General features: G+C 54.1%; 1 protein-coding gene across 4 annotated transcripts; it reads left to right on the top strand.

The window, feature by feature from the left end:
* The first annotated feature begins 2435 nt into the window (after positions 1-2435).
* Positions 2436-11304, top strand: CUNH15orf39 (chromosome unknown C15orf39 homolog). Of its 4 annotated transcripts, XM_051197544.1 has the most exons (4): positions 2436-2599; positions 5788-5971; positions 6134-8533; positions 10095-11304. In XM_051197544.1, exons 2-4 carry the CDS (start codon positions 5839-5841, stop codon positions 10469-10471), a joined length of 2910 nt encoding a protein of 969 aa, XP_051053501.1. In that variant the 5' UTR covers positions 2436-2599; positions 5788-5838; the 3' UTR covers positions 10472-11304. The 4 variants fall into 4 exon arrangements, with proteins under 4 accessions (XP_051053501.1, XP_051053499.1, XP_051053502.1 ...); XM_051197542.1 differs by having other exon boundaries at positions 2437-2599; positions 5788-8533; XM_051197545.1 differs by having other exon boundaries at positions 2437-2599; positions 5788-8584; positions 10095-10234.
* Positions 11305-12984: the final 1680 nt, after the last annotated feature.

Raw genomic sequence — 12984 nt, 5'->3', positions numbered from 1 at the left:
GATGCTCACACTAAAGCTCAGGCTGGCTTGGAACTCACTATATAACTGAGACCTGCCTTGTACTTAGTAGATTCCCATCTCTCAGCTTTCAAGTGCAAGGCTCCTGCTTTTCTAGCACCCCACCCCCACCCTAGCAGCCCCCACCCTAGCAGCCCCCACCCCATGTTAAACTCTTTACTGTTCTGATTCCCTTGTGACTTCACTTTCCAGACAAAACATCACTATCTCTCCAAAGGCTGAAATGTTAACAAAAGCTCGTGGGGCCACTCAAGCCACTTTGAAAGGGTTACCTTTATCTGCTATTGGCTCTGCACATGATCTGTGGGGCAGAAAGGGAAAGGCCAAGGCCAGAGATTTCAGGAGTTCACAGTTGCCCAGCACAGCACTCCAGTCTTCTGTTTATGAGCAGTTTCTCACGGATGTTGCTGGATGCTGACCCTGTAGTCTTTAAGGCAGGTGGCTACCTGGTTGTTTTGTGCTGAGCAAATTAAGGGCCAGGGAATTGCAAGTGGCTCCCAAGTCCTCCAACCTGTGTCCTTTCTTTGTTAATCCAGAGTGTTAAATTGATGTCAAAAAGGAACAGACAGGCTGAGCGTATATTGGCGCACACCTTTATCCCAGCACTTGGGAGGCAGAGGCGGGCTGATCTCTGTGAGTTTGAGACCAGCCTGGTCTACAGAACGAACGAGTTCCAGGACAGCTAGCACTGTTGCACAGAGAAACCCTGTCTTGAAAAACCAAGCTGATTAGTAGGACATCTGTCTTTGAGAGATGTTTCTGAATTAAGACAAAATTATGGGGCTGAAGTCTTAGGTGGGCCCTAGGGCCAAGGGTGCTGTTTTCCTTCCTCTTAATTAACAGCGGGTCAGGAGTGGGAGTAGATGCTATGTAGTAGGGAAGGATGGCAGAGTTAGTGAGGAGTCAGAGCAGGAAACAATAACTGCTTGAGAGAGGGCTCTCAGATTGGGCCTGACCCAGAGCTTCAGGGTACAGAAGCACCTTCCTGCTGTTAAAGTGTGTAAGATAACAGAAACCAGGCAATCTGGGTTGTTGTTCCAACCTGCAGTGTGACTGGGAAAGCCCCAACCCCCCCAACCCCCTCAGAGTCTCCCCTTCCCAGCAGTTATTTGTAAAATATCTTCCAACTATAATCCAAGAGACACCCTCCTGGTCTCCTTGGGTGACCTCACTTCCTCTTCCTAGTCTTACCTGGAGTCCAGCCCCTCCTCCTCAGCTCTAGCTGCACCCACACGGGTGCTCTGCACCCACAGCCCTGCTTTGCTCTGACTCAGGCAGTCCTGACCTGTGTGGTTCAAGTGGTTTTGATCTGTGCTGTCTGTACCCATTCTCCTCCCTCACTGCCTGACTCCGCCTTGGCCTTTGGGTCATCTTAGAACTACAGACATCAGCTTCCTTCCAAGAAAGGAGTAGTGCTGAGGGGCGAAGCTAGAGTCTGGGGGAACAGAGACTGCTGATCTCCCAGCCCTTTTCTTCACCACATCATTTCTGGCCAGGGATGATTTACCCTATCTGCCTTTCAGGCTGTTCTTGCTCTAGCCAGTTCTGGTAAGGGAGATTTGCAAAAAGGTTCAAGGCCCTACCCACCAAGGCCACTTGGCAATACCTCCAGAGCCTCATTTCTGGGCCATTCCCTTAGCTATGGAACCCTAACAGAAGTTGAGATATATCTGTACTTTGCTTCCTTCTAGCTTCCTAATGTAACCAGTATTGGTCAAGGATGTCAGTATTTTTTACAATTTTTATTGTTAAGAGTTTTGTTAGGAGCAGTGTGTGGTAGCCCGTATATTTAATCTCAGCACTTGGAGGGGGGGGGGAGGTAGAGGTAGGTATATCTCTGTGAGTTCGAGGCCAGCCTGGTCTACAGAGTACAGGTCCCAGACAGTCACAGCCATATAGTGAAACCCTGTCTCAAAGCAAAGCAAAACAAGGAATATTGCTGGGTATCCCAGGCTCAGCTCAAATTCACGGCAATTCCCCTGCCTCAGCCTCCCAATGCTAGGATTTAGTTGTACACTCCAATTTGTGTGCCATAGGTCTTTTCGAAGTCTGCCAGCCCTGACATTTCTATGAGACAATAACACTTTTACCAATGAGGAAACTGAAGCACTTGGAGCTTAAGTGGCAGGTCTAAGGTCACATGGCTAGAAAGTGGCAAGGAATGAATGATCTAACGGAATGACTGAATGAGAGCTTATGACCGCCCTCGGGGCAGACGTTCGAGGAGCTCGGCGAGTGAAGACAGTGCACAAAGCCAGAGGCCGGGTCGCGGGAAAGTTGGTTCCACTCAGGCCTTCAGCACGGGAGGGCCCAAGGGAGCGCAGACTCCCAGAGGCACAGCCGGGTTCTGCCCCCACCCAACGGGCCGCCCCGCCCCCGCTCCGCCCCCGGCCCGCCCCGCCCGGGACCACAGACGGCGCCCGGCGGCGGCGCGAACGGCAGCGCGGAGCGTGGCTCTGGGCTGGGTGCCTGCCGCGACTTCCCGCGCAAGGCCGGTGGACAGGGACCCGCATCCTGAGCGGCGCTGGAGGATGCGGCCGTGGCCCCGGGTGGCAGCCGCCAAAAGCTTGGTGCTCTGAAGGTAGGAGCTCGCCTGCCCGGCGGGCGCGGAAACTTGGGCCGAGTTTGCGGGCGGCGCGTGGGCAATGGGCGGGTGGCCCTGCCCCAGGGCGCCCCTACCGGCCGGCCCCGGGACGCTCGGAGCGCAGGGGCCGGGGCCCAGGTGCAGGGGCTTTGGGCGGTCAGGCTGCGGGGCCCGGTCGTGCTGCTGCCCAGACTTTGCCAGGACTTGGATGCTCCCTGGGCCTGGTAGAGCCTCGGAGCCCCAGCAGTGCCCGGGCGTAGGGCTGGCAAAGAGTCAGGCGGGTCCCTCGGGCCTCTCGCGGGGCCGGGCTCACGCGGATTGCCGGGCGCCGATTCGGGGTGGGGGTGGGGCTTGGGATTGGTGGCGGCGGGCGCTGAGGTGCCGCGGGGCCGTGGACGAGCCCTGTTGGAACAGGACCGCCTGCGGTTTCCTCGCCACCGCTTGACTCACTCTCTGGCTGCAGCCCAGGCTGGCGGGATCGCCCCGAAGGAGGTGGCTGCCCGGGCTCTGCGGCTGGACGGCCCCCCCTCCTTCTGGACCTCGCTGCAGTCTTGGGGCGTCGATCCGTGGGGGCTCCGAGCGCGAACCTCCTGGCTTGCACACGTGTGCCTGAGCTAGGGAAGAACACGGTTGGGCAGTGTGTGTGTGTGGGGGGGCATGCGTGCAGATTCGGGCCATGCACGTACGTACAGGAACGGCTTTGCGTGCGTGGTGGCAGGCTGTGTGTCAGCCTGCTGGGGTGCACGTGCGTCGCAGAGCCGCGGAGAGAGAGAGAGGTCTGGGACACCCGGAAGCCTGGCGTGTCGGTGGGGCGCCAGTTCAATAGCGAAGCCCGCTTGTGGGCCGCAGACACGATGGTCATGGGCGGGGCCGGTAGAGAGAAATTCAGTGGTGGCTCATCTAGAGACCCTTTCTCTTAAACTGGGAAGCGTGGGCTGCCCCGTGTTGGGTGTCTGGAAAGCTCAGAGCCTCAGCTGGTAAAGAGTCTCTTAAAGCTGAGAGAATACTGATGCCGTCCTCAACTCGGTTGGGATCGTGCTCTTCCAGAGGCCCCGAGGATGTGACGTGGAAATAAATGGGAATGGACCCACGGAGTTGTTTATCTCCCCCGAGGGAAAGCGTGGGAGTGTGGTAGGCGCTCGACCCTGGCCTGGTTTCTGGCTGCGGTTAGAACTAATGTAAGAACTAGTAGAACTTGACATCTGCATAGAAGGATCACCTGTGGCCCTACCTTCTCCAAGTGCCCGAGGCCACCTCAGTGTTCAGAAACAAGGCACCTTCATTTTGGATGCTGTCTGAATGGGGTGGGGCCTCCTCTGGGGGAGCTTTCCATCCTACTGGCAGGACATAATGTTACTTCCACACCTTTCAGAGCCTTGGGCTGGCTCTTTGGAGCCTTCAGTCCTACAAAGACTCTCGAGGGTCCCAGGTGTCTGGTTCTCAGGAAGTCTCCAGGGCAAAGGACATAGGTTGGGCTGAGCCCAGGAGAGAGGGGCTCTTGAGACTGGTGGTTAGAGCAGGTCCCAAGGAGCATTGGTGGAGGTAAGACCAGAGTCAGCCCTTAATTAACCCAGAGCTCCCCAAGGGTAGAGTGGGCTTGGTACCCTCTGAACCATCCAAGCTTTGTGATAGTGCACATCTTTAATCTCAGCACCAGGGAAGCAGAGGTGGGTGGATCTCTGTTCAAGGCCAGTTTGGTCTGCAGAGTGAGTTCCGGAGAGCTAGAGATAAACAGTGAGACCTAGTCAGAAAAGAAAAAGAAAAAAAAAAAACTAAACAAAACCAACCATAAAAATTTACAGCAATATAGGATGGGAACTTTCCCCTGGGACACAGGTCTCTGTTATCTAAGGGCCTTTGTGCTGCCATCTGCTGGGATGGGAATGGGCCTAGGTCATACTACTACCCTTTACTTCTTTTTGTCCCCTGGCTGGTCTAACTCTGAGCCCTAATAGTCATTGGCTGCTGTCCAGAAAGGAGGAGAAAGAATAGTCCCTGCTTGCTGGTGACAGAAGCCTGTGACCTACTCATAGGAACATTGATACCACTGACCCTTTTCTAAGCCTTTGGGAGTTTATGGGGGTGGGAGTGCTCACTGGAGAAGGGAGGGTAGTGATAACCCTAACAGACAAGTTTTGGATGGAGCCGCCCATAAATCACGGATGCCCGTTGTATTAAGAGGGTGCCTGTGATCACTGTGGACATTGATCCTCATCCTTCTTGGACTTGGCTTTGTGCTGCATTCTTTTCTTTCAAATAGAACCGAGGGTTAAGGAAAAAGGAGGGAAAGAACAGAGTGGGAAGGAAAAGCTCCAAGGGAAGGGTACCCGGGCATTTATTTTCTAGCACTTAGTTTGTCCATCAGTAAAGGGCAGAGGAAGTAGTTACCAGCTAGAACTCTGGGCCCTTGGGGCCTCCCATCTCCCCAGGCACACCCCCCCCCCATGTGTTATGTGCACTGTGTAACACTGACACTCCTCTGAGCCCAGAACCATCCTGTTGGCACCACAGCACCATCTACTGGTCATCTTTGACCCTCCTGCTGAGCTGACCCAGCTTGGGTAGGACTCCAGAGTTACCCAGACACCTCTCTGAAGGGACTGCCCTATCTGTTCAAGACTAGTTGTCAGTACTGGTTCTGGTTCTGGGGACCTGGTTTTGAGGTTTTGGTTTTGGGCAAGACAAGCAGGTCAGTGAAGTGTTAGAAGAAAGTAGACTGTGTAGGCAGTGCAGGGATTCCATGTCTTGGCTGTAAGAGCATTATGAGACTGCTGTGGCATCTTGGGATAGGAAGTAGTAGAGAAGGGTAGCCCACTTCTTATGACACCCCTTCCATCAGTGACTTTGGGATAGCTAGGTCTTACCTGGGAGGCGGAGAAGGGAGCCAAGGCAACTGACCTTCCAGTACTACCCAGAACCCCAAGGGAAGGTTCCTGGCAGTCACATGAACAGAAAAGTGAGCCACCCCTACAATGGAGTATAGACTTCTGTGTAAGGTCACAGTACACGTGCTTGGTCAGAAACAAAAAGTAGAGTCGGAAACCTACATTGTGGCTTCTCAGTTCAGTATGAGCTGAGTGTCGGTCGCTAAGAGCCAGAGTCTTGGGTGGCAACAAGTCAGAAAGGCCCTCTACTTGTTTCCTTGTAGCCTGTGCTCTAACCACTTTGTCTCTCCTCTTCCCCAGGTCAGCAAGTCAAGTGGCAGGGGTTCAGGAGGGCTTGACACTTTCACAGTAATGGCAGAGAAGAGGCCCCTGGGGCCTCTGGGGCCTGTGATGTATGGCAAGCTGCCCCGTCTGGAACCAGACCCAGGGCCTGGACATGGCCTGCCCCTTTCTGTTGGCAACCAGGACTCCTACAATTATAAGGGTACATACTTCTCCTGCCCCATAGGGGGAACTTCCAAGGCAGGATCTGAGCGGTTGGCATCCTGGACCCCATACCCACCCTTGTACCCCAGTGGTGTGGCAGGATCCCCACTCCGGGCTGACAACCTGTTGACAAACTGCCTGCTCTACCGCCCTCCAACAGAAGGCTCTGAAAAGATACAAGACTCCAGTGAGCTCCTGCCTTTCGGTCCCCAGGCTCATGCATACCCAGGCCCACCCCTGGCAGCGCCCAAGCCTGTCTACCGCAGCCCTTTGTGTTATGGACTCTCCACTTGCCTGGGGGATGGGGGAGCAAAGAGACCATTGGATGACTGGACACTGGTAACTGGGCCCCTGTTGCCCTCTGCTGACCCACCTTGTTCTCTAGCCCCAGCTGCAGGCAAGGGCCAGCCCCTGGATGGGACGTTCTTGCGTGGGCTGCCAACTGGGGGACCTGGCAAAGACTCCTCCCAGACTTTTTCCCCATGCCAGGCAATCCTGGAGAAGTATCGAACCATCCATAGCACAGGCTTTCTGGCTTCTAAATACACGGGTCCTTATTCTGGGGATCCCAAGCAAGCAATATCTGAGGGGCCCTCCAGTCCTTGGACCCAGTTTGCCCAGCCCCTAGGACCACCTTGCCAGGATGCAGTGCCAGGCCACTATCCACTGCCCCCACCTCCACAGGCCTTGCCTTGCCCTCCATCTTGTCGTCACCCAGAGAAGCAGGGAAGCTATGGCTCTCTGCTCCCACTGCCACCTTTGGGAGCACACAAGGGGGCCGGGTACCAAGCTGGTGGGCTGGGCAGCCCCTACCTGAGGCAGCAGCAGGCATCCCAGACCCCCTACTTGCCCTCTGTTGGGATAGATACTTATTCCTACCCCTCTGCGCCCCTCCCAGCACCCTCGCCAGGGCTCAAGCTGGAGCCCCCTCTTGCTCCGAGGTGCCCACTGGACTTTGTCCCCCAAACTTTGGGTTTTCCTTATGCCAGGGATGACCTCTCTCTCTATGGGACATCCCCCGGGCTTGGGGGAACACCACCTTCCCATTCTCAGAACAGTGTGCAACCTGTGCCACAGCCCAGTGCCTTCCAGCGAACATGCCAGCCTTTGCCAGCCAGCCAGCCATGCTCTGAGCCTGCGAGACCTGCAGAGAAACCACCAGAAGCTCAAGAGAAGACGTGGCTGCCCAGCTGCAGGAAGGAGCAACTCCAGCCCAGGCCCGATGAGCACCCTGGGGTTCCTATCGTCATCCGAGACAGTCCAGTTCCCCACAATTCACCAGCACTGCATCCCTGTGCCAAGGAGCGCCAGTCTCTTCCACAGAAAGGTGCTAGGCCTCCCAGCTCTCCACCAATGCCTGTGATTGACAATGTTTTTAGTCTGGCCCCCTACCGTGACTACCTGGATGTGCAGACACCCGAGCCCGCAGCTGAGCAGGACTCCGCTTCAACCACAAATAAGAGCCAAGACAAAGATTGCAAGGGGACCCTGCCTGTCCAGGATGGGACCTCTAGGCCTCACTGCTCTCTTCGTGAGGAGGTGGCTCTGGACTTGAGTGTGAAGAAGTCTATGGCAGAGGCTGTCCCTGTCAAGGTTCCTAGTCCTGAGGTACATGATAAGCCCACTGAGTCTGTGGATAGGCCATGTATGGAAAACACAGTGTCAGGTCTACCAGGCCTAAAAAAGATGGTCACAGAAATATCTGAAGTGGCCACAGAAGCCACACCAAGGACCAACTTCCACAGCTCCGTGGCTTTCATGTTTCGAAAATTCAAGATTCTCCGCCCTGCACCCTTGCCTGCAGCTATTGTCCCCTCCCCACCGACCCCAGCTCCTGCTCCTGCTCAGCCTGCGCCCAACCCCCCATCTGTGCCCATGGGCCTGCAGATTCTCACTCAGCCTTTGCCGGTGGCGTGCTTCAACCTGGCCCTACCAAGCCCACCAGCCATAGCCGTGGCCTCTCCAGCCCCAGCCTCTGCTCCAGCTCCATCACCAGCTCCGGCCCCTGCTCCAGCCTCAGGCCCTGCTCCAGTCACTGTTCAAGTTTCCATCACAGCCCCAGCAGACTCCCTAGAACAGCACTTTACAGGGCTGCACACATCACTCTGTGATGCTATCTCAGGCTCTGTGGCCCACTCTCCACCAGAGAAACTGCGTGAGTGGCTTGAGACAACTGGGCCATGGGGCCAGGCTGCATGGCAGGACTGCCAGGGTGTGCAGGGGCTACTAGGCAAGCTGCTCTCCCAGCTGCAGAGGTTTTTGTGCACACAGCAGTGCCCCTTCCCTCATGTGGTACGAGCCGGTGCCATCTTTGTACCCATCCATCTGGTGAAGGAGCGTCTCTTTCCGAAGTTACCACCTGCCTCTGTGGACCACGTACTGCAGGAGCACCGTGTAGAGCTACGGCCCACCACTCTGTCAGAGGAGCGTGCTCTTCGTGAACGTGCCCTACATGGCTGCACCTCACGCATGCTGAAGCTGCTGGCGCTGCGCCAGCTGCCCGATATCTACCCTGACCTGCTGGGCCTGCAGTGGCATGACTGTGTACGCCGCCAGCTGGGTGAGCATGGGGCAGCCATGTAGCCACTGGAGCTGTATGAGCGAGTGACAGGTGTGTGCTCTGCTTGTATGGCCGATGGGCAAGGGTCTGAATGATTCCAGAAACTGACGCTGGGGTAAGGGATGGGATTCCAGGGGCTCTAGGACTTCCCTTGCCCTCTTGACTGACCATCTAGGTATCAGTGAGCTCTATTTACATGGAAATGTTCTTGGTCCCCTTCTAGATGGCCTACTTCTCTATCTGTACCTTCTGTGTCTTAGGAGGGCATCTGGGACTTTGGTCAGGCCATCTTTTTTCTACCTGAAGTTTTCTTTTTCAGTGTCTTCCATCTGAGCACTAAATAATCCACTGCATTCTTGTTCGCCTTCCATACACAGGATCAGGCAGGGTTCCACATAAGCACATACCTTTGAATGTACGTTTTCTCTGGTCTCCTGGCCCTTGCACACACCCATGTTACCCTGAATTGGAGAATTGTTTGTGGTTCTCTTTTCCTCTACAATGATGCATCGTCCTGGTTCTTCAGTTGCTCTCAGAGTACCCTCAAACTCAAAATGCTCCTGTATCTAGTACCATTGCTCAGCTGTGGAACTTGCTTTTTTCTTTTAATTATTAATGTCCTAGAGGATACATGTGCTACAGTGTTGTGCGTTGGGGACACAAGGTAAGGGTGGCATGGCCTTTTCTTGGTCAGTAGATTGATTTCTAGGTTCCGAAGTTTTCCCTGCCTGCTGTCACACATTGTTGCCTCCTAGTCCTTACCCAGCCAATTTCCTGAGCAGTGTATTCTACTTCCTTAATGAGCTGGGCCTTCCTGACCCAGGACAGCACAGGTCAAGGTGGAGAAGGCCCAAGGCAAAGTACTGCCATGGGACGGGATCCCTAGCTGGTCCACATTCCAGATTGTTGCCCTGTCTGGAGCCAGAGAATCAGGTCCCTTTTCTGGTCTGCCTGCTTATTAGAACTCTGATCCTGTTAAAGCTCAGCTGTCTGCCACTGGTTAGGTTTGAAGACCCTTATTCGATATTTTCCTTCCTGAGCTACAACTACCCCTAAAACTCATGGTTCTTATGGCACCTTGGGGGAGTGTCCAGTGACCCTTTCGTACGGGTTGCATATCCGGTTTGCTTGTCTAGGTTACTGGCTCTCCTGGCAGCCTAAGGAGCCTTCCTCCATCTGAACTGTCTTCACAGCAGCCTGGCCTTTGGCTTCTGCCCTGGGGATTAAGTGGCAGAAAGATGGTGGTTCTCATATAGCATAGCCTTCTCTTTCCACGCTGTAATTTATTCAGCTATGTGGGGAGATGCCCAGCCATTGTTTTCTGACCTGCAAGCCTCCTTTCCACATTTTTGCTCCTAAGCAGCCACTTCTGAGCTGTGTCCTTACCAGTGGAGCTCTGGGATCCTTGGGAAGGAGCATGTCTTTTCAGCAAGCTCCCTCTGGTCTGGTCATTGTGAAGAAGGGCTGCTTGTGATGGCTTTGACACTGGGGGTGACTCTGAGACTGGAGGTGGGACCTTGAAGTTTGAATTTTGCAGTCTGACTATGCTTTCCTTTTGTAGGTGGTTTTAACACTGAGGCCAGAGCTTTATCCCCATCACAACCCACAGTGACCAGAGATGAGCCAGAAAGTCAAGCCCTGGCTCGAAAGTCACCAGCCCCCAAGGTTAAGAAGCCAGGGAAGAAGCCACCAACACCTGGCCCTGAGAAAGCAGAGACAACTACCGGGGAAGGGTCATGTGATCCCTCATCTAGCTCTGGTGCCAGCAGTACCAGCCCCAGCCCACCAGGGCCCACTCTGAGGGCACGCTTCCGTAGCCTGTTGGAAACCGCCTGGCTCAATGGTGTGGCACTGCCTACTTGGGGCCACAAGGCTTCAGGACCAGACCGGCCTTCACCTCACCCCCAGCTCCTGGGCAGCCAGAGCCATCACCTTTAGCATCAGTACCTAATGTTGTTGGGACAATCATCTGGGGACCATCTGGGACCTGTGTTGACATCCAGCTGCCCAAAGCTAATAGTGAATAATAGGTCTGGGCCCACCTAAGTGGGCAGAGACTTTGGACCTTTGAACTTGAGGGTCTGTGTTACAAGGGATTCCTTCCCTTGAGAAAACCTGTGGGCATTGGAGCCAACCTGACCTGACCTTGAATCCTGGCTGCTGTGTTCCTTGTTGCGTGTCCTGGGCAAACACTTCACCTCGCATGAGCCCTTGTTCCCTATTTGTAGAATAAGACAACACAGCCTACCTCACAAGGGTTGTTGTGAGGATCATGTCTGATATACACCTATTATGATTTGGTCTGCTTGCCCAGGACAGGGCTTTGACTTCAGTCAGGCTGTGGGATAACCAGATGGAGTCTGGTAAGTCTCCATGTGTCTTGGAGCTGGTTACCTTAGAGTAGTACGTTGTACAATGTATATAGCTCATACACTTCCCGAGTCCACTGCTGGTGCAGGGACCTGGCCTGGGGCTGGTCTGAAGACCCTAGGTCTGCTTTGATTCTTATCAGCGACCCTCCTGGGCTGCATCTCACACCCTAATAAAGTTGTACCAAGCAGCTTCAGGGACCTGACAAGCGGTATCAGCTCAATGCCAGGAGGTCTCTGAAGATCTGGACTGGGGCCTCCGGTATTTCCCAAGGCCACCTCCCTGTAGTGGGCTGACCTCAGCTGATGGGTTCGCAAGCTGTGGCTCCTGCCTTATTTAAGGGGTTTGATGAGACTGGGCCCTGGGGGCTAGCTATTAAAGCATTTGGCTTGTTTTTAGAACTGGGACCTAGCTTGTATTTGAGGGATTATGAGTTGATGTTGCATATCACCCTTCACCAATAGACTTACCTCTTCTGCCCAGAATGTACTAGAGATTTCTGGTACTCTGGTGTGGATCACTTCTGTCTCTCCTCTCACACCTAGTAGCTAGCCACTCCAACCTTGGAAAGGCCTTCCCACAATTATGGAGAATCTTAGAGACTGGTGGTCTTGTAACTACTGGTTATCACGTCCTTGCGCCTGTCTCCTACAATTGTGCCCACTAGAGTCTGGAACTATCACCTCTTCCTGTGCAACCCATCAACTTTCCCTGTTGAGAGTGTTCTTAGACCCCACCCTCAACACTCCCACCCTGCCCATGGCTCAGTCCACCAGTGCTCGCCAGGACTGTGTACAGCTAGCCTGTGCCCAGCTACACTGGCCACCTGAATCCACCTGGCCTTGAGCAGGTTTGAGGGGTTTGAAGTGGCAACTGCCATTTTCCTTGTGCAGGCCCAAGAAGGCCCCTTGGGTGGGAATGCCCTTTTTCTCACCAGAGACTCCACAGGCAGAAGTTCTAGTGAGTTTTCCTGCCCCAGCTTCTCTACTTCTGGGTGTGTGTGTGTGTGTGTGTGTGTGTGTGTGAGAGAGAGAGAGAGAGAGAGAGAGAGAGAGAGAGAGAGAGAGATCCTTGGGTGGTGGTTGAAGAGGTCCAAGTTGAGCAGCCATATTTGGTGATGGCCTTGGCAGAATCCTGAGGTGGCTCAGGGCACCACATGGTTAGAACATGTGCATGTGTGTCTTCTGGGTGGTCTATAGAGGCTCCCTGCACCTCAAACATACCACCTCTAAGCACAATAGCTGGGTTAAATTCTCACCCTCTCACCTCACAATGGGGATTAAATCTCAGTGTGAACACTTGGGGGTCATGTTGAAACTACATCTAGATCCAGCACCTGGCCATCATATTTGGTGGGTGTGGTCATTGCAGGAACCACTAGGAGGGGATGTCAACCTTCTTCCACCCCCACTCTCTTGTTAGATAATAGTGGCGCTTCAGGATAACATATTTCTACCCAGGGCCAGAGAGACTTGAGTCCTGTACTTTGCATCAACAACTTACAGGTCCTTCACTTGAAACTAGTTTCACAAGCTCCTGATTTTGAGTTCATCCCCAGCGCCCTTTACAGCCCATTCACACATCACTACGCAGCCTAGGCTGGCCTCAAACATTTATCCTGCCTCAGCCTCCTGTAGCAGGGAAGTAGATATGAGGTTTAACCAAATTTGCAAGCTGACCCAGCAAGCACTGGGTTCCAGAGTAACAACACCAACATGTTCCTTTAAGTTATAGAGAAACCTGGGGACGGGATTTGCTGCAGGGTTACATGAAGTTAGTGACTGAAGATTTAGCTCAGGACTTGCGATTTGCAGGTGGGACCCTCTGCATCCCCAAGGCCTATCTTGGACCTGCCTGAGCAAATGTGCCTGGGGGTGGGGGGATTGTCACGATGGCTAGACCCACAGGCCACATGAATGGGTTAATGCCAGGAGGCTCCAGCATGGGGAACCCTGGCATTAAAGCCCAAGACAAGAGGCTGAGGGCCTCAGTAGCCAGTTTTGCTGACAAGCAGGGTCTGCAAGGTGAATGGAGGAACAGTTTTCTCCTAAGTTGTCTTGGGAAAGACAGGGTAGTGGCGA

Source organism: Phodopus roborovskii, unplaced genomic scaffold (genome assembly GCF_943737965.1).
Source record: "Phodopus roborovskii unplaced genomic scaffold, PHOROB, whole genome shotgun sequence".
NCBI classification, from domain to species: Eukaryota; Metazoa; Chordata; class Mammalia; order Rodentia; family Cricetidae; genus Phodopus; species Phodopus roborovskii.
The sequence above is the reverse complement of the archived record's forward strand: the minus strand, read 5'-3'. Positions and strand labels throughout refer to the sequence as shown.